Here is a 23489-nt window from a genome sequence, read left to right on the forward strand (position 1 = left end):
ATTTATTTGGTTTTTATGTTTCAGATGTTCTGAAGAGTCAAAATCAACAACGGCACCGGAAGTCATTTTTTAAGATAGCTTTTTTTGGACGCCATTTTTAATATTGTTTAAATAATTTTTTATTTAACAAAAAAATATTTTTGTACTTTTCATAAGTGTATAAATAAACTGTAAAAATTTTAAATCGATTGCTCTTTTTTTAAACCTTGAAAAAAAAAATCCAGAAAACACCCTTATAGCAGAACCAGTCAAAAACGCTACTCCCTTCCTTCCTTTTCCTTCCTTAGCGTGCAAAATGTGTGAACAGTTGAGCCCGTGGTAAAAACGCGGAAATCAGCCATCTTTGTTTGTTTTCATTTGAACAATGTTGCCATTTCTCAATACGCATATATAGTTTTGTACAAATCTATGTTTCAATTACAATTTTTTATAAAATAAAATATCAAAACTGAAAACAAACTATTAAAAATAGTTTATATATTTATAAATAATAGCATTCGACTCTGATTTTGAGTTATTTTAAGAAAATTTCAAACATATTGAAACATATTGAACAGATTGAATTATAAAAGTTGATAATTACTACAGTATATCGATATTGGCAACCAAATCCAAATGCCGTGATCCCACGTCAAAGAGAGAAGGGAGTAGCGTTTTTCACTGTTCACTTACATTGCGCGCCTATGAGATAGGTCGTATCAGCTAAGTCGGGCCACGATTCTACGTTCTCCACTGTTTGTGCTATTAATTTGAGGGTTCTAGACCACCGGCACCCTTTAAGAAACTTAAAATTTGCGACAAAGAACTGTAAAAATATCCATAATGACCTCACCGATAGACTCCAAATATTCAACACAATAGGTTTGTTCACTGAGATAGATTTTCCAATAATATCAAATGAGAATGCTACTTCTAATACAATGTTTTATGTTAACACCTACCTCTAGACCAAATAAAAATACGGAGGAGTATATACATATATGTAATTTCCATCTGTCTGCCTGTCTTAATATTGTGCATTTAATAGAATCAATTTAGAATAGCAATCGGGATACCATGTCGTATAATAATATATGTATATAATGTTGCATTTACATGTCAAATTTCTCTATAATTTGAAGCTTTTGACATATACAAATTGCAAAAGTGTAAAAGATTCGGATGCGGCACAGCTTAAAACTTACATTTTTAATAATAGTGTATGTAGACGTTGTCATCGCTAGTTGTGATATTCTTACTGACAATTATGTATGTGAATTGTTGTTGTTACAAAGCATGTTTCGCTGACACCATCGCTATTGGCAACGTGGGTAAAATGTCAACGAAAGTGACATGAACGCGGATTCGTAACAGCCACACGAAGTGTCGCATTGTGTTCAGCAGAATGTCACTCCAAGTCGTACGCGTAAAAATTTCATAAATATTTCTGTTACCCTAAGCCTAAGTCGACTTTTCTACCTTTTGCGCCTCATTTGCTGCTGCTATTCTGCAGGCGCTTGTTTATTTAAAAAGCATTGTGAAGTTGCACAGAAAACGAAAATAGCAGTAGGAAATGACACTTGAAACGTGAACAGTGGGTCAACGGAGAATCGTATAGTTGTAAGCGATAGTGAGCTGTTATTGGTAAAATTTACTACGCACAGTCCATTGATCGTTTAAACGTCTTATAAATGTATAATAGTATATGCGCAACGAAAGTATGATGAAAACGTGGGATATAAAAATAATCAAAAATTTTAGTTAACATAATGAAACTTTTTTAAACCACAAAACTGTGCAAAATATTTTTAGGGTCCTGTTAGTAACATAAGTGCACTTCAATAAATTATATTATTATTAAAATTTGAGGAATACGGATATCTATTATACCCTTCCAACATGTTGCCACAGAGTTTATAGTTGTATTCATCGAGATAGATTTCGAGTTGTAAATATATATACATATATAAACGATAAAAATTACGAAACGAATTGAAATCCGAGGGACGGTTTGTCCGTGCAAGAGATGACTTGATTAAAAATTGAGGTAGAATAATGGAACATGGTAAATGTTCCTTGGCAAAAAATGTAGGACTAGTTCGTAGATAGGCGTATTCGGACTTCTTTCACGCCCCCAGAACGCTATAAATGAAAACCAATAAATTTCAAAAACTATGAACTAAATTAAGATAAGAACTGTTCTTTGGCAAAGTGGATCGCAGTAGTAATGGACACTACGGGTTAAAATTTTTGAGTGGGCGTTAACCTCGGGACCTGCTCGACCGATTTCAACCAAATTAGGTACATAATATTATACTGCTATTTTAATGTCAAAGTAAGGGAAATCAGACAACAACCACGCCTACTTGCCATATAACACAATTTTAGATAATAAATTTAAATTAATTTGATTATAACTGAATATAACGTAACAAGAGTATAAGATATTTGGTTATACCCGAACTTAGCCCCTTTTTACTTATTAATTATATTCACTTAATTTAATATGTATATTATAATAATATGCTTTTTTTTAATATACATATTTATCGCGCAAAGCTCTAGTTTGGCAAAATGTTTAGGGTTGATTGATCTCCATGACTATGAATACATCATCACCGTAAACTTACTTTTATGTCCTTTAGTTTATTTAATTACTTATTTATTTAATTTAATTTAGTCATAAGTTTTTTATTACAATCAGACGTCTTTTAGCATAATATAATTCAAAGTAGAGTCAGTTGATATGAAAAGTTAGTGAACTTATTACCCAGTTTGCTTGCTGTTACTAGTATTCTACCTGCCCGAGTTTTGTAGAGATTATGACACTCGAAGTTGTTGTTGATATCACTTGCATGATTAGCGGCATAAACATCTCAAATGTTTCTTTGACAATAAAAAATGAACAAGGTGGATTAATGAAGCGAAATCAGCAGACAATTCGCTATTTTGCATGGCCGCACATACAGGTAGACTGTCATAATAACCAATACGACACAACGCAAGCATATGGTATTTTTATATGCCTTTCCCAAAAAGTTTCGCTTCGCGACACTCGTCTTTAGGAATATCAGAAAGTCTTGTATATCATAATGAAACATTGTATATTTAAGAAGTATTCATATATGTTGTATTTTATTCGTAATTGGCAACGTTTTGTATTGCAGCTTGAGTTCTGTAAGCCAGAACTCGTTTTTGTATGCTTTATGATGTGTACATATAAATTACTGCTTTCAAATTTTTAGTGAATAACATTATTATTATTATTGCCGATCATTTTTTCCACAACAATCCAACTTCGGGTTGTATTCCCACCATCGCTATAACTACGTCGATCATGAGTAAGTCTTCGTTCTCAGCGCAAAAAAAATATAATTTAAATATAAATTTTTATCCGCTTATTGCGTACATATTTAAAATTCCGTTCGCTCCAAATATCATTTATTTTTTTTTCGCATTTATAGATTCTCACCCACTATTCTTATAATTTTAAAAATTTTAAATACATCAGATCGCGTTTATGTAAATACGCCAGGTTTAACTAACTTTTGGCAACATGGTTCTAAAATACTTATAACTTCGCAGTGTCCAGCGTGGACACTTGTTACAAAATTTTTGATAAATGCGGTGCGGGCGATGCATTGCGTGATCAAATAGAAAGGTGAATTTTGTCCATTTCATCTGCTTCACAGTAATCCCCTCCCGCTACAATACACTTATGTCAACGAATTTTCCAGACATCATAGCACTTGGAAAAATCCTCCGTCGTGATGGCCATCAGACCCTTTTTCGATTCAGCTTTTATACCCTTAATTGAGTCAAAACGGTGTCTTCGGAGTGGTCATGTGAATTTGCTGAATAGCCAGAAGTTACACGAAGGTAAGTCAGGCGAATGCGATGGTTGCGACACGATATTAGTTGAAAATGTGGCGAAATGATCACGAGTAACCAATGCAATCCACTACACGTGCGGGATGGGATAGATACCGAGACATTGACATAGTTCAGCGAATTAAAAGACAGCGGCTACGCTGGCTAGGTCATGTTGTCCGGATGGATGAAAACACTCCAGCTCTGAAAGTATTCGACGCAGTACCCGCCGGGGGAAGCAGAGGAAGAGGAAGACCTCCACTCCGTTGGAAGGACCAAGTGGAGAAGGACCTGGCTTCGCTTGGAATATCCAATTGGCGCCACGTAGCGAAAAGAAGAAACGACTGACGCGCTGTTGTTAACTCGGCTATAATCGCGTAAGCGGTGTCTACGCCAATTAAGAAGAAGAAGACCCAATGCAGTATGAGGTGGTGCATTTTCGCACTTCAATAAATTCAATAAACTCAGACATAGTAAAGATCGAAAAATTAACTTTTAGAGCCTCATAAAACGACGCGTATCTAAAATACTAACTAGTATCTTGACCTAAAATTTAGCATAGATATCACCAACAGTATTACCAACTTACAGGAAAAAACATTTACCTATTCGAAAAACGTGCGAAGTATAAATTGAAAATTCCCTTTTAATTTGATCACAGTCACAAATCGAAAAATGACAATAGTAAAAAACAGTTCTTGTGAAAAATATTGAAATTTTACAGTCAAATCGTCGTTCATAATTTATAATATCTTCTTTGAAGAGCGTCTTACTCAAATATGATTGATTATAGTGTTTAACAGAGAAATTAAGAGTTAAGTCATCGAATCGCACTGTGGTAATCACAATTATTTCATTAAACATTACACATTTTAAATAATACAGATGCTTAAACTCACATTTTTTCATATAAATAGAGTCACCTTCGCAGAATACAGCAGACAATTTACGATTTATTCGATTATCGATTGTTATGTTGGTACTCATATGTCTTACTTATGCTGACAAGGGCGGCCATTTTCAATGCAGTATAGCTAATTTTTGATAGCTGTTTTGCTTGGACGCGTTTTGGATCGTCTTCGATTTTTGCGTGTCCAAAAAATGAATGAGAAAATGTGAATAAAATTTTATGTGAAAAACAAAATTAAGTTCGCGGAGGCATTCCGAATGTTAATTGTGGCTTATGACGAAGCTATATGATCTCAGGGGGTCGAACAGATGTGAACCACGAAGAGCGTGCCGAACGCCCGAGCGAAAACATTAGTAAAATGAAGAAAAAAGTATTGTCCAATCTTCCATTAGAGAAATTACCAAGGAACTAAACATATTGATTAGCTCGTATCATTAGATTTTAACAAATGATTTGGATATGATTGGGGTCGCTGCGAAGTTTGTGCAAAAATTGCTTACTTTAGATAGCATCGCGTTGGCACTGCTCAGGAGATGTTGGACTCGTAACTAATGACGAATCGTGTGTTTTTGGTTATGACGTGAAGCCAAAGCTCAATCATCGCAATGGAAGCTGCCGCCTGGTTAGGTCGAAAGTGAAGATTTTCCTAAAAGTTTTTTTTCGATTGCAGAGGCGTCACATTATTTTCAAAGGTTCGTAGATCCAATAATGAATATTAAATGAAGATACATATGTGCAATTTGCGCGAAGCAATCTGCCAGAAATACCTAGATTTGTGGAAGAATGAAGATTGGCTTTTACACTACTATGATAACGCCACTGCTCAAGCATCGTTGCTTGCACGAGTTGTTTTGGATATAATCAACACATTAAAGATGCCGCAGCGACGGTATTCCCCCTCATGTAACTCTTTGTTTCGGAGATAAAGACTGTTTTGAGGATTCGAAAAATTGCTGGCAGAAGTGCAGTATATCTGGGGGTAATTATGTACTTTGAAGAGGACAAACTAGATATTCATAAATAAATAATCACTTTCTGAAGAAATACAAAATTTGACCTACGTTTTGAACAAAGCTCGTAGTACTCTTTAGTTGATAAGATAGGCAAACGACGCATTTAAAACAAAAGTAGACCTAACGTTGATTTTCCAGTTAAGAAATATAAGTGTATTACAAATTGATATATGGAATAAAAAAATATTTTGAAAATTTTCGAGTTGTAGCTCATTTTTAGTTAATGTGCGATATGTTTGCAAATGTTTTTATTTCGACGTTGCCGCATCGCACGCATTGTTTGATTTTGTCCAGAAAATCTTGCCCGAAATGCCGAAATGAAAATGAAAAATCTAATTTTGAAAAAGAAGTATTTAGTTAAAAGCAGGCAAAGTGCTGCTTTCGTCTTTCTTGCCGAAAATGAAGTCATTTCGCATTGAGTCATCAGTTTATTGGAGCCATTCCTATTTACGCATAATCGCGCTGTAATTAGACGCTTCTCGTTTCCTACGCAAGATTTTGCGAACGGTTTCCCGCTGGACACGTCGTTACATGCTCCACAAAATTCAGAATAAAATTTATGAAAGAAAGTCGGCGTTGTTTTATTTCGCATATTTTCACTGTAAAACAATTTATTTAAAAAATTCATTCTGTAGTGCCCCAAATAAGAGTTTTGTATCTTAATTTCCAGCTTATTTTTAGCCCCTTATAATTTTTTATATGCATTTTGAAAGTGTAGCAATTACCCTATTCCACCCATTTGAAATACCAAACTCCCAATATTTAAGGGTACGAAACTTCTTCGCTGAAATTATTTTTCTTTTTACTGAAATTATCGCTTAAATGAGCAAAAGTAAAGTGGGCATATAGTCATTTATATATAAATTTATATTTATCTTTTTTAATTTTAGATTACAAACATCTGCTAGGTGAACAAAATTATTTTTCTCTGTTAGTACAGGTTGCTAGAGTAGAAATATAATAAAAGTTTTAAGTTTTGCATACGAAAAGACTGTATAATTGCTAAAATTATATTTTATAGGGCGTTAAAATACGTTTAGCTTGATTCAACATATTAATTTGATTAATTTTGGTATATCTCTAATACATAATCAAATGCTCAGAATCTGTGGAAACGCAATAATAATTAAAGCACATAGTTTTTCTTTATCATCATCCCAATTTAGAAAAGTTCTCTTCTAATGCCAAATAAAAATCGTCCTCAAGTTGGTAATATGCCTTCCGTAAACCGTGAAGGTTTCGAAATGTGGGAGATTATTCGTTAAACCACATCGTTTTTCTAAAATAAGTGACGTGGACAAAAAATGTTTTATTGTTCTTTAATTAAAAAACTTATTTGCTCATAGATGTGCATTTTTTACAGTTTCACGCATAGGCTAGTCGGCTGAGTCGAATGGTGAAAGTATTGGAAAAGAACGAGCATAGACCTTAAGTCGAAAACGAAGTAGATAGAAAGAGACAGCACTGGAATGTTATCGCAACCCTTAAATGGTATATAAATTAGAACTGTGTTGAAAGTGAGATCTGCCATAATGGGCACTTGAATCTGCTCGTACAATGTAGCAAGATCTTATTTTAGTTATCTTGCACACAGAAATTTACCATTAAATACGAAATATGTGGTTTTGGCTAAATTCATAAAGTTATGTTGCAACAAGTTTTCACTTAACTCATTCACTAAAAGAAGGTGACTAAAGTGCCCTTTCAGCCATCACCCTCCTAATAACAAATACGTCAGTATTATTGTTAATCCCTAAAAACTTTCGCCTTAAAAATCGCTGGCTCGAAACCTTTTTTCGACCCATAGTCTTTTAGGCAAAGTTGGTCAGAGTGATCAGTAAAACATTTTCTGCATACACGATGTTTGCACTTTTTGGCTCCCTGTAGATAAACCCGCTCTAATAAACATATATATGTATGTATGTATATATTATCTAAAGCAAAATTTAATTACATTTCAGTTCTATATATGCATATAAGGGATGGTTCATCAACCATCAATTTGAATATTTTTGTAAAAGGCATATGTTAGGGTGATACAATGTTTTTGGATAAAGCTCTATATAAGCCATAAACAGTTTTCACAAAGTTCAAACCGCCCTTATATACATACAATAGAATGCCATATTAGTACAGTCTATAACCTGTGATCTGGCTCTTTCTCTCTTCAATGAATATTTAGCAAATATAACTACAATATAGTGCCATCATCTATTTAGGAACAAACAAACTGCTACCGAAGTAGCATCAAACCTTGTACTCATATTTCACGTCGAATTTGTAAATTTATTGATATTGAAATACAATTGCAAAATTAACTCTCAATGTGTTCTGGTATATACATATGTAAGTGTTTGAATGTATGCGTTTGCATGTATAATTACATATGCATACATAGATAAAAGTACATCTGTAGTATTTGTTGGTTTGTAACCGTCGATACAATAGTTTATTTGGTCAACTGTTGTATGTTCTATATTATATGGCCTGAATATATTGTTTCTGTTGCTGTTCCAATAGACGTTAATCAAATATGCAACAAATATAAGAGAAAGTAGAAGGGAAGGCTTAAGTTTGGATGTCACCAAACACTTTATACTATCACACTGGAAACTACATCAAGGTTTTGAAAAAAACATAATGTTAAAATTGTTTGTAAAAATTAAATGGTGTCTTAATATATCATTTTATATTATAAGTAATAGGCTCACTTACTTTCATTACTAAAAAATTGTAATGATCATTACATATTGACTAACATAAACGGTATACGGTCATGAGTGTCGAAAATAGCTATTTAGGGTGTATTAGGCGAGAGGACCCTGAGAGGTTTAGAATAGTATTTTCTAAGGGATTTGAATGATCTCGGAGTTTAAGTTCACACTTCTTTCTGATCTCCTCTTATTCTTTCTTAAACATAGGTATAACAGATTTTCATTGTCATTTCCTTGGGGTATTAAGAATTAATTCCTTTTAATCCACTAACAAATTTTTCGTATTTGTGAAAATATAGCATGCTATTTACATTTCTTTGCCTGTGGGTCAGCCATTCTTCGACAAAAGCCAAGTGCTCCTATAGTTCTTTGAAGCTCTGATGGATTTATTTTATTACGGCATACCTTATCTGTATCATGCGAATGGATGTCAATACATTTTTAGCAATGACAATATGTGCTGTGCATAAGACAAAGAGAGTTTTAAACTTTTGCAACATGTTGCTAGAGAATAGAATAGTTTTGTTCTCCTAACGGTTGTTTGTGTCACCTCAAAATAATCGAGTTGGATATAGGGTTATATTTATATACATATGTATAAATGATCGGTATGATGAGATGATTTGAAATCTGAGTGACTGTCTATCCGTCTGTACAAACGATAACTTGAATAAAAATTAAGATATCTTGAAGAGGCTTGGTACAAGTATTTCCTGGTAAAGGACCGAAGACGAGTTCATTAATGGGCGTAATCGGACTACTTCTGCTCACATAAAACGCCATTTAACCATAACTAAGCACTAAATTGAGATATAGAACTGTAATTCATACAGAATATCGCAGCAGCAAGGCGCCTGTAGGCTGAAGTTTTTAAAAAGTGGGCGTAGCCCTGCACTCTAATTTGTTTACTGTACACTAAAGATAAAATAACCAAACGTGTTATTGGAAATATTATCAAAATTTCTACCGCCACTATTAAAATGGATGAAATGTAAAGTAACCCCTTCAATTACTCATATAACCCATATCACGTTACGTAAAAGCTACAGAGACGTTAAACTTTACCCCTGAGAGGGTATGGGAAGACTTTAAAGAAGCCTGGGTCAAAGTTGGACAATGGATGTGGCACTGTCCTCCCATAGGTGAATACACATGTCTTAGGAATTCATCTACAGATTTCCACCAAATTCATAATTTAACATTCTTCTAACATACCTATAGTACGGTGCATAACTGAGCGAAATCTGACCAAAATTTTTAAATTTCATTTGATTTAAAAAAATTCCACAAAAATTGTCCAAATTGAACCAAAACTGTTCAAGTTGATTTTTACCGGGAATATCGGTCAATGTGTGAGATATAATGTAAAAATGTCAAAAATCGGCTGAATAAGGTCAATACTTTCCTGACCCTCCATATAGGTATAGAACAATTTTCGAGCTTCCGGGTAACATTTACAGTATATGTGGGAGATATCTTAATAAAATTGAGAGATCGTGTTTTTCTAATAACGTTGCATATTTGTTCTGATCGTTGAGTTTGTGTGGATTTTATATATTTCCGACAAATGAGCAACTCCAATCAATCTGACACCGCATTGACTATCGGTTAAAGCTTTTCAAAACATGATGCAATGTCTGAAATATAGCGGATGCATGACACAACATTATCTTCTTCTTAATTGGCGTAGACACAGCTTACGCGATTATAGCCGAGTTAACAACAGCGTGCCAGTCGTTTCTTCTTTTCGCTACGTGGCGCCAATTGGATATTCCAAGCATTATACTTTGTTCATATGCATTGCAATTGACGTTATGACGTTATCGAAGTAACACCTGCGAGTATTTCTGCTTTAATTGTTGAGAACTTAGTCCTTTCTTACGTGTTTTGATATAAACATGTTCACTTCTACTAATTTAAAAAGGTTTGTTAATTATACGAAATCCTTTTCATTCCAGCACCAATTTTTAAATCATTCACCTATTATATAGATATAATTACTGAATGAAGTTATTGATGTTAATAATGAAAATTTAATGAATCTAAGCATCTTTAGAGATTAAAATTATATGTTTAATTATCGTAGAATATACTTCTATATTATGTGCTGCAGAATTATTTTGTACTTCCATTTCGACTGCCGCATTATACTAACAAACCCCTACCATATATGTATGTACATATATATGTGTTGTTTATATACGAGTATGGAAGGAGATTTGGATTGATGACAGTTGCATATGTGCTTTACTTAGTATGCACAAAACTTTACATTTGCACAAATGTTGCACCAAACAAACGTAGATGTGCAGATGTATTGTAGATTTGTATAAATGGAAACGTTTGTATATTTGTGAATAAGTATTAGTACTGTTAAGTGTGAGTATAACTTTGCATTTTCGCCCCATTTATATGGAAATAAATCACCGCAACGCATCAGATCGCATCGCGGCGCCTGCTACACCCGCCCACCGGTTGCGGCTCATGGTAATACATACGTTTATATGAAAGCACATGCATACACACACATTAAATGTATGGGCATATGCGGGCATGCGTGTCTTTTATCTCAGCACACTATTTGTCATTGCTTTTAAGTTCGTTTTTCCGCTGCCGCAGCTTTTTACACTTTCTTTATTTCATTTGGCTTTTGTTTTTTGTTTTGAGTGGCGCTTTTTTATTTTAGTTTATTCCGAATGCCATATTGCCATGTGATATTTTAAAATGAAAATCCCGCCACGATTAATACGCTCACACATATGTGTACATACTGTAATCTGGAACAACGCATAAAAATGTGTATGCTCACTTACACTCTGCTTGAAAGTTTGCCTGTGTGTATAGAATGGCAAATTCAGTCTATGCCAAAATGCACAATTTTCACATTCGACTAAATTTATTCGACACTGGGATTCGAAATGCATAAATTCACCAATGAAACACCAATAAATAAATTAAACGCATGGCTGCCGGGCAAAGAGGGTGGTTAGAGGTTGAAGCTGGAAGGGATTGTGGTAATGAAGGCACAGCATTTGTGTACATATATATCTATCTATTTTAGTAACTTCACATGAACATTTTATGACTTAAAAATTAAAATGTTTTTAAATAATATTGTGTATATACTGCAACATCTTGAGTGGTATATATCAATTTTCAAGAAGCAGTTCAAATATTTATAAGTACATAAATATTTTAACATATAAACATATACATATATATGTCACTACATTTGTTAAAATGTCTTTAAAACACAGCTAAAAAGCCAATCATAGATTTATTCAGTATTGCCCCACAGAGCAAATTCATGTCATGTGCGTACATACTATTTGCAAATAAGCAATTTCAACTTTAGACAGCAGCAAACAATGCTCGCCACCGATATCCACACTTCAGCAGTCCAACCGGGGCGAGAAACGAGCCGCTTAACCGTTTAAGTGTGTAATTGTATATTTATCTGTGTTATTTAATAAATGATCGCCTCCGACAATATATCGGAAGCTCTTCATGTGAAAATACAGATGCTACAATTTTCACTAGAGGGATTTTATATTTAGTACTTATAAATTACATATACAAGAAGTACATTTGATTAATATTTGCGAGCTAGAGCATAGGATTCATTGAAATAATATTTAAGCACGCAGCATTTTAATGTGAACGTAAAAATTAAATTTTTATATTTAAGCCATGAATGCAACAAAAAAATAGCAAATAATTACAGCCCCACATTCCAAATAAGCTTTACATAAACATTGATTGGATTGATACATTCATATGTGTATACAATACATAAAATCATTTATATCCAATCTATTTATTGACCACTTTTTCATCGTCTTCGCAAACAATTCGTCTACAGTAGTACGTGCATTTCATATACTGTGCGTTTTAGCTCAAATGATAATTTATTTAATACAACTCTCATATACACCATTTGGCAAACCTATTAGAGAAGATATTATTCTGTACTTACACACACTTACATATTCGTCATCGTATGGATACATCTATAAAAATACCACTCGTCTATTCTTGTTGTATCGAACCTAACTAATACAATACAAGTAAGCCTTATGTAAAGTTGGATATATTTTAGTACGTTTGTGTATGAGAATGGCAAATAAAATACAACTGTAGGTGGTTAAGACTTATGATGACAGAGGTAGAATTAGAAGAGAATTTGTTGGCATCGAAGTTGGTGTGGATACTTCAGATAATTGAGGTAGCTGATATTACGGTAGCTACATGGCATGTATTTTAGTATTGATAATGCATGTTTAAATTTGATGATCGAAACTTATGTTTTACTCCATTATTCTACGAAAACAACATTGCGAAGTAAAAAGGAGATAAGTTTAATTTAATATTTCGTAAAAAAATGGCTATTTTGAATATTTTTTATCCATATAAAAAATTAAATATTTTATTCAATTTGTTTATTCCAAAATTAAAAATTTAACAAAAAAATTTTTCTTTCAAGACCTTGTAAATTATATGCCGAAGACCTGTGTAAAATTTCATTAAAATCGGTTGATATGTAGCTGAATACAAAAAATATTTTGTTATCCCCTGTAACTCATTAACGAGTGAGCGTCTCTTTCTTATAAAAGTGTATCCTTGTGCCCAAAATGAATAACATCGGACCAATAAAACTCCTACCCCCATATACCTGTTATACGAATCTCAAACTTCCTATTCATTGTATAGCATATATGTATATCGGTCAGTATGTAAAATACCCTAGCAAAATTAAGTAAACATATGTATAATATTGGATATAATTCCAAAATGTGTGAAATTAGTCGTATTACTCCAAATTCCCAAAAATACAAAATTTAGAATGGTCACGGTCAGTGTATGAGTTATCTTCATACTAACATCCATACACTTACTTGATTAGAATCATGTTCTCGAGTATACTACTAGAGTAACGGCGAAAATTAATAAATTAATGTAATCATCCACATCTTCCTTTCCGTAGTATACGCAATAAAATGATTTCCATCCATTAAGATTTTCTATTTGACATTAAATCTTTTAGGTTAGTTAAAATTATTTAATAATGCATACAACTTCTTCAAATAATGCATGTCTTTCGCAACACTTTTAAATATTCAATTGAAAGGATTTCCCAGGCTGGCTTTTTTCGAAAACTACGAGAGTATAAATTATTTTTAACTTAGCTTTCTTAATTGTTATCCTTTGATTTCTATGAACCGTTCCGCCTTTCAAGGTATGTTCCTATGAATTAGTAAGGAATTGATTGACTGTTCTTATCAAAACGAACGGAAAAAGCTCTTAATATCTGTATTCTATAGTTTGTAGACTACCATTTTTTACCATTTGCTATTCCTTACGCTTTATGACGCCAATTTGTTTACGTTAGATTTTATGCAAATTTTTATATACGCAATGTTACACAAACGGAAAGCATTAGATATCAGCGAAAGTGGGGGTTCAGACTGTAAAAGATACAGTGTGACGGTTGATCGAGTAAAGATACATAATTTTAAATATACATTGACTCAAAAAATTGATCCCGGTATCAATGCGTTCCTAATCAACGACAAAAACACGTAAATATTTTGATGTACAAAAGAATGAAACACAAGTAAAATTTCCTGAAACAACAACTAATAAAAACAATAGCGAAGCTAAATATAAAATATTTCAGTTTGATTAATTTTGTGACTTCAAAATAACAGGGTTAAAAGATATTATTAAATTTGGCGACAACTTTGATTCTTTTGTTGAAAGACAATGTCCGACCCATTTTTTCCTAATAGCATTGACAGACGGCAGCGTTAAACCAGATTAATTGCATTTTTCGGGATTAATTCAGGAGTTACCACAGCTAACTCGGTTGCTGAATCCAAAAATAACTCTCAAAATTTTAGGGAGTCTGTGAGATTTTCGTTGGCAACATTGTTAAAAATGGCCAATTTTCATCTATTGTGAATGAAATACAAGCAACCCTGACAGCTGTTTATCAAATTCTCAATATAATATCAATAAAACTTCTATGTTATGATGCAGTTTTAAAAATAATGTGTTGATATGCTTTTGTAATAAAAATGGTTTGGTAAAAATTGGTCGGCTAACAACCGTAATGTTTATCTTCTATCAATTTTCATTGAAAATATTATAAAAAGGACAATGAGCTGTTTATGAGAGTTTCAAACTCGCATAGCTGCCGTCTGTCACCTACAAATTTGGATCTGATTAAGTGCGCAGTTAATCCGGATTAACGCTGCCGTCTGTCAAGGCTATAAGTCTCTTGCAGCGCGAAGCTAATGTCTGCGCATAATCTCAATATAAGACCCTGTCGTCATTCGTTTTTAAATTTTCGCCAACATATTAACAACATTAGTTTTCGTGTATCCCCACAACATAATGCAGCTTCCACCAAACTTCAGCGCAAGGTCAACATGATGTATCTGTAAAGTCGCACCCTTGCTTCATCCATCCGATCCCAAACGATTTATTTTAGCCTCGTATTGGACCTTCTTCTTACTGCATATTCTAGGTCTTGTATTTTTTGCCAAATTTAGCTGCAACTTCCTATGTCTATCAGTGAATAGAGCTTTTTGACTATATCGGAGGGCGTAAAACATATTGGTAACGGTACCTCAAACACCAACCAATATAAATATTCAGTCGAATTTGTGTTTGAATTCATATCTAAAACGGAATGAAAAAAGTAAAAAAAATTCAGTTGAAGCGTGATGAAATTCGTGAGTCACTGTACATATATATAATTGTGTAAATTTGCATGTTTGCACTAAATTTACTTTTAATATGCGCACCTGACGCATAACACGCGCTTTCTATGAGCAGACGAGGAGCATACCGAGTCAAACTAAATTTATGCGTATAGATATACATACATATATAAACTAAGATTACGTGCCTGTAAGATGTTGGTGGCTGCTGCAAGAAGAGATAATAGATAAGAATTTGGCTGTCCTAGACCGCAACTTCACTCATTCCGCTCTCACACTCGAACTCATGCTTCATGTTCGCCAAGTGCAATGTGTCGCGGATAAATTGCGTTGGGACTTGTGGCACAAAAATACATCTCGCTGTTAATTACATATGTTGATTTAATGCTACTGGCTAACGATATAGAGCGTCTTTTAATATATACCTTGTTGCCTCACACTTTCCTCTTAAATATGTTTTATCATATATTCTAAGTACGTATAATATATGAGTAGACATGTAAATGCAGGTGTATGAAAGTAACCAATGTAAATCCATCGCCCAATGCGATAGTCTTATCGTGTGTAGTATGATGTGTCAGATGCGTTTTATAGCAGCCAACCGAGCCACGGTTAAGGTAGAGTAAATGCCATTTACCTGTGCCGACTTTTATTAATGTTTTATTTACGAACGGAGTTGCTGTAATATATGTTTGAAAGAACTCTGCACAGCTTTATACATATGTATATGCATCCGTCTTCTAAGTCATCTTTTGTTAGAAATATTATTTATGTAATTATAATTATTTTTGGAAAAAAGTCATAAAAAATTTATTAAGCCATAATTATAAAGTGCCCTCTTTGTACATTTTTGTTCTCCATTTAAGAAATTATGGTTTTGTTTTAAAACCGATAGGCGACTTTTAATAAATTATTTGTTATTTTGTAATTATACTTAAATATGAAGGTAGATATAGCCTAGTATTATTGTCTCTAATTTACTCTTTCTATACATAATCTTTTGAATACTTTTAACAACATTTTCTTTTATTTTCAGGTAAGAGATACTCAGAATCTCTTGCGGGCTCACTTCTTCCGGATTGGCTAGGTAAGTACCAAAATAAAACCGACCGAACATTTTTGATTTGTACAACCCCGTTAAATATTGTTTTGCATTAATTATATTTTGCAAGTCATATTTATATACGAACATAGCCCAAAGTTTATGATTATTTTTGTTTTTAATTTACTGAAAGGTTAATTATTCTTCGTTTTGGCTTGAAATGCAAAATTACTTCATAAAATTATATGTCGTTGGCTTAGTGGACAAACATAAAAATTATATTTTTTATTAAAGAAAACTTTTAATTAGTGTAAAAAGGAATAAACTGTGAACTGTTAAGTAAGAAATTTTCTGATTTTTTTTTTCGAAAATTACTACTTGAAGTCGCTGCAAATTTATAGAATAAATTCAAAAATTCAATCAAACATAGCAGGTGTTCGTTCAATAAAACTATATGAAAGAAAATTATAATGTCGTTCAGTTTTCTAAAAATTTAAAAATTAAATTTTAATTTTTTAAAGTGGACATTTGTACCAGCCAGCCAGCGATTTTCATTTCTTCACATGGATATCGCTTTTCTAAAGAAAATATTGAATTTTACTTCTAAACTTATCCCTGTTTTTTTGTTTTATTATTTTGATTTTTGAAAGTAGAATTTTACAAAAAAAAATCTTATCTGCATTTATTATGAAATAGATATTTTATGAAACTATGAAATTGGCTTAACAAGCGTTAATTTTTGCAACACACTCACAAAACTATTTTTGACCCACTCACACAAAAATTTCACAGGCTTTTATGCACTCACACCTACACCAATATTCAGAAACATAATATAAGAATTTTATTGTAAATTAATTTTTGAAATTAAAATCACTATTTCCCACAAAAAATGGAAATCGACACACATACACAAAACCACTATACACAAGCGCTTTTACTGCTCCATACTTTAAAAACAAAATAAAAATATTTACACACATTAAGGAGTATATTAAAAAAGCTTTTTTGAATTTTGTTTTAATTATTGATTGTGTGTTTAGTTCACCTCTCCAACGTAAATATTATTTTTTGAAAAGAAAAGTCAAATTCAATTGCCGAAGGAGCGAAGATGGGCTTGTTGTCATTATTACAAGTCACTGGGCATCGAGAGCAGAAGGTAACAAATTCAAGTGATCATTAAATTTTAGATGTTGTACTCTTAAATGTTTTCGACGATAGCGCATTATTAATTATGTTTTCACCCTAAATTCAAATAAAGGCTTTATGGCTCTTATAAATACATAACATTTTATATAAATATAAAACAATACAAAATACATAGGTAAACATAAAATTATTAGCTCAGTAATGAATTGCATGCGCATGTGAGATTTAGTGATATAGATATATGTACATATATTAATTTCACCAAAATAATATGAGCTTAAAGTGTAAAGAGCAGAGCAAAAGACAATGCAGCGATTTGTTGTACTTTAAAATATTTAATTGGCAACTTAAGGTAATTATTACTTACATGCGTTTGTTAAACAGCAGAACAAAAATATTACTATGATTGCATGTTGTGATTAAATTAATATATCAAATGTGTTATGGTCACGCACCTATATGTAAAAACAATACTTAAACAATACCAAAACCTATGAGTTGGAAGTTATTACATAAGCTTTCGAAAAATTCGCCAAATTCCGAAACGATTACGTGTGTAATGAAATGACCTTTTGTTATCATCATTAAAATAATGTACGAAATAAATACTTTTTGATTTTCATAAAACTAATTCGTGTAGTCGGCGATAAGTCTTCAAATGCTTCTCCAATATTATCTCTTACAAAACGAACGTACTATGTATTAATAAAATGATTTTGTAAGCTTTTAGAGGAAAATCCTGTGCCCTATTTTCGAAAAGTCAACTAAAATTTGTTGAAATCCACGGTCTGGACTTTAAAATAAATTGTATGTATACATATATAGCGATGACCTCATTTAATATTCTAGATAATAATGTTTCCAGAATTAGCCCTTGGAAAGCTATGAGGGAAGTGATAATTTTTGGAAACGTATTCTTTATATCTCTGTTATAATATAGACCAGTGAGTCAAAAATATCAATATAATTCCTTAAAAATCACTACTCGAACGTTTTATTGATTTCAATACAGAGGAGATAAGTGAATACATACATATTTATACACCCTGATAACTAATGACACATACACATTTCTTCTTACCGATTCCAAGGGTACATTTGCCAATAATTTGCTAAATAAAAAAAACCTTTACTGTTCGCCTTCACTTTATTTTTGTACATACATTCATGAATGCATAAAACACATTTTACCCTGTGCTTTGGCTTAGAAGTTCTTAAGAGAAACGTAAAATCCATTAGAAAATTAATAAATAAAATAAATGAATGCGGTTTACCAAAGCAAAACTCAAACTCTTACATCAGTGTAATAGTCTTCAATATGTGTATACAAAGATTAACCCCATATTATATAAAAAACAATTTATTTATTTATTCGGCTTATGTGCATCGAACAAGCGAATTGATTCGACAACGATGCTGTAGAAGCCCATAAACCACTCAGTTAACAGAATTGTAGTAAGAAAAGGGAATATTCTTAAATTGAATGTATTAATGTAATGCAATGGATAGCTTAAGAGTGAGGGTAGAGTGATGTGTACTTTCATTTATCACTATTTTTGTAGTGATACAAATACTTAATAAAAACAAGAAAGGAAGAGCTAAGTTCGAGTGTAACCGAACGTTTTATACTCTTGCAACTAGCAATAGTCAAAGCTAAGAAAATACCTTCAGGTGCTTTTCACACGATTCCATTAAAAAAAAGACTTAATTTTATTAAGATAACTCACATATTTATCGATATGTCCGATATAAAGTTAACTAAAAGTTCGAAAATCTTTCCATTTGGTATATGGGCGCAATTCAACCCAGTTTTGACACACAGACAAACTATTACCAGAAATTATTATAAAAAGTTTGTAATTGTATTTGGGCATTTTTGATCATAAGGTGGAAGACCTCAGAAGTATTTTCGCGCAAAGTTTTATCCCGATACATTTATTAGAGCTCGATTTGCATGGTGGAAAGTGAAAGAATCAATGTGGTCGGTGCCACACCCATCGTCCAATTTAGACACAGTTCTTATAGAGTCCTCTCATACGTCACAATTGTAAAATTTAAGGTATCCACCGTATTTATTTATTGATCTATTGCGTTTTTAGTAAATTGTAACAGTACAGTTACAGTACGCTGGGTTATCATCCGATTTCATCCATTATCACAGTGTCCGTAGGGGTGGTTAAGGAATCGTTAGGTGAACAAAACTATTATAATCTGGAAATGCATGTTGCAAGAGTATAAAAATCGCGAATTGATGTCGACAATTATCACTACATTATATGCTATATAAAACAAGAAAAAACGTTAACTTCGGTTGCACCGAAGCTAAATACCCTTCACAGGTGCTTTTCTGTTAGTAACTATAACTATGTGTTCAGTTTGTGTAGAAGCTATATGCTATAGTCAACCGATCTTATCAATTTCTTCGGAGATTACATTGTTGCTTTAGGAAATAATATATACCAAATTTCGTGAATATATCTTGTCAAATGTGAAAGTTTTCCATACAAGCATTTGATTCCGATCGTTCAGTTTGTATGGCAGCTACATGTTATAGTGGTCCGATATCGGCCGTTCCGACAAATGAGCAGCTTCTTGAGGAGAAAATGACGTTTACAAAATTTCAAAACGATATCTTAAAAACTGAGGGACTAGTTCGTATATATACAGACAGACAGACAGACGGACAGACGGACAGACAGACGGACATGGCTAAATCGACTCAGCTCGACATACTGATCATTTATATATATACTTTATAGGGTCTCCGACGATTCCTTCTGGGTGTTACAAACATCGTGACAAACTTAATATACCCTGTTCAGGGTATAAAAATATAGGTACTATAAAATCAAAATAGTTATATTAAAATCTTAGTGAGAATGCTAATTACTGAGGAACATCGTAACATACTACCGCTTCCTTACTAACACCTGAACCCTTCGTTAACGGTCAAATATACTATTAAAAGGCGTGTGGTTGTTTGTAGTATCCTGAAATACTTTAAAGCTTCAATTAACGAATAACTCTCGTAACACTTAGTATGAATGGTTCCGTGTGAGCATATTTCGGACAGTAGTTCTGTTTCGCGCCCACAAACTGCACTGAGCATTCTCAGTCACCCGCTCAACTCTCGTTAATTTAATCATGCTTTTGGGCTGGAGGAGTGTTTGCAAAATTGATATGTGTATTATAGCATACGAGCACATGACTATATGAGATGCAGAACTCCCGAAATCGTCAGCATTTTCGGAGAACATACACATGATTAGTAACGTGGTTTTTGCTGGGGCTGAGGCTGGAAAGCATTTATAGTACTTGTTATTTGTGTGTTTAAGTGAATGAATATGCTCACATATTTAGCGTGATGCTTCATATGGCCAGTTATCACAATTGTGTACTGTGTGAGTTTGTAGTACAGTCGGCCACTTTATTTCCGCTACCAACGTAGTTTAATTGCTCTATTGAGATACTGCAAATTAGTTAAATGGTACGCTTTTATTAGCTTTACCTGTATCTATATATGCATTGGTGTGTGCATGTATGTTTGTATATTTATGACTTTTACCTGTTCGTTTGTGACTTGAGTACAAATTGAGATATCTTGATGAAACTTCCCACATATATTCCCTGCCACCCACTGACCGGAATGCTGCCACGCCTATATAACGCCATTAAACAAAAACATATAAAGTGTCATAACTTAGCACTAAATTAAGATACCGAAGTGTCATTTGTTGATTGATATTAAAAAAAAATGGGAATAGCTCTGCTCTCAAAATGGTTTAATGTACATATCTTTCAAACCGCTAAAGCTAACTCAACCAAATTTGCTCGGAAGAAGTATCTTTAGTATTTAACGGTTATGTTGAAAAGTACTGAAAGTGTGATAACTAACTGAATAAATGTGCCAGAAGCATTAAACTTCGCAACTAAGATGGTGAGGAAGAGCTCTATAGAAAAAGGTATAAAAACTTAATAGTAGACGTGGCACCGCCATTATAATTTGGTAATGTGGTGTTATCAAGCCATTCCTATTACACATTGCGAAACCATTTTAAATCACTTCAAACGAAAAAGGGAAAAATAATTCCTAAAATGAACTGACAGTAATATTGACTAAAAATACTTGTATTATGGTTAAAATAGGGAGGTATACAGCTAAACTTGTTTACTTTAATATATTATGGAAACATAAATTTTCAGTATAATCAGTAAAAACAGCTGTTTATATTTAATATATTGTAATTTAATTTCAAAAAGAAAACGGAAAGCATTCAACAAAAACAAAATTAATTTGATTATTACTTGCTTTTAATATGAACCCTTTCGTATAATTGTTTGGTAACTCTGAAGTATACGGCTTTTATATGTTACGTGTGTATGATATTTGCACATTTTCCTGTCACAACATTTTTTACTCCATATGCTCTTTTATTTTATGTTTTCATCGCAGACTCATGTATGTATATGTAAACGCTGCGTACACCCTGTAGAGAAATAAATATTTCAGAACTTTAGAAGGAGAAGACAACAAAGTTTGTTCTTCCAATTTTTTATAAATTCTTCTCAAAATTTTATTTAAGTATGTAGAAGCTATTTAATAAAATAGTTTCTTTCCGTGCAAGGAGCAGATATTTTTAATTGAGAGCCTTTACATATCTGATTTATTGAAATCAGTGCGGATTCGAAAGTCTTGTGATAGTTTTTGTACATGCTTCACACAGTAGAAATTATAAATGAAGATCTTGATCAGTTAATATTTAAGAAAAATTTCAATGTTCTTGCAGAACCGTCTGAATTAACGTGCACAATTCTAATTCAAGCATTGAATTAGATATTATTATTTAAATATTATTATATATTTTACATACATTTTATATATTAATAAATGTAAGCACTATACTTACATGATTGTAGTTAATATCTGCAAGTTTCAGTCACGTGTATAAAGTTGTATTAGGAAATATGTGTATATTATTTTGCTTATTAAAATGGGAGTTTTCTTAATACTAAATGTATCGAAAGAAGGTGAATGGGATAAAATTACTTTAATTTTAATAATTTACGAGCACTAATTTTAACAAATGAAAACCACATTCTCGTTGCACAATTATCCATTGATCCATTTAAAGGATTCATCGATAGCTCCAACGCGTCAGTATACCTTATATATCTGTTTGTATAAAGATTTACGTATAGTGTCACCATTTCAGTCATAGAGTATATTAATTTATATTTGATTAATTCAAATCCTCATTCTTGTTACAATACTCGCATTTATGGGACACGACGAGATAAGCAGTAATGTAATTAAGAATTAGTTTATATGGATAGAGTGAAGCATACACAAATGTTATTGTATTATAAATATATATGTGAATATACATCTTTATATTTTCGCACTTCCTTTTATGAAGTTCATATTTTGCTGATTCTAACTTACAAGCAGAACCATGGAAAGCATTGTTTCAATAAAGGCAAATTTTGGAGCTCTGAAAAACTCAAAGTGAGAAAAATCGTAGTGTTCCAATGTAATAAACACGCACTCAGCCAACGGTGTGCAAGTCAACACAATATGGAATTTTTTTTATTGTAAAGCATTGGTATTAAATTCCCATCTGTACGCTAAAGTCTTCCTTTTTGCCTTCGCTACGCACCTGTACTGCCTTTTAGTTTGTTGCTAAGTTACGGAATAATTCACGCTATTCCGTATCGATATATAATATACATACGTATACTTAACATCGTGTTTTGCTTTTAAGTTAATTTTGTGCGTGCCGGTAGGATGATAGAACACCTTTTTTCCTAAGCTTTAAATGCGACTTGATAGCTTCTCACAATAAAAGTATGCGTATAGCTTATGCCTCTAAATAGATTTTATGTTTTTCATCACAAAGATTTTCTCGCTGCATCTTTATTTCATTTTAAGTTATGATAAAGTCTGCATTCTCTTTGTCATTTCGTAGACGCTGCTCATGTTCGTGAGTGCCAATATTGACTTTCTGCAATATTATATATATATTTAAATCATATACATTAAATACGTGGAATCAAAGGAAAAACAAAAGCAACCGAGCATATTCATAA

The 23489-nt window shown here is 32.6% G+C and overlaps 1 protein-coding gene across 2 annotated transcripts in view; it reads left to right on the forward strand.

Annotated features, from left to right (window-relative positions):
- Positions 1–23489, forward strand: part of LOC120782655 (homeotic protein ultrabithorax) — a 139764-nt gene that overhangs the window by 41453 nt on the left and 74822 nt on the right. For both annotated transcript variants that reach the window (XM_040115027.1, XM_040115028.1), the window contains one exon: positions 16248–16298. In XM_040115027.1, the coding sequence (XP_039970961.1) occupies positions 16248–16298 (51 nt within the window). The remainder of the gene's footprint in view (positions 1–16247; positions 16299–23489) is intronic.

The sequence above is a fragment of the Bactrocera tryoni genome, chromosome 1 (assembly GCF_016617805.1).
Source record: "Bactrocera tryoni isolate S06 chromosome 1, CSIRO_BtryS06_freeze2, whole genome shotgun sequence".
Classification (NCBI taxonomy): Eukaryota; Metazoa; Arthropoda; class Insecta; order Diptera; family Tephritidae; genus Bactrocera; species Bactrocera tryoni.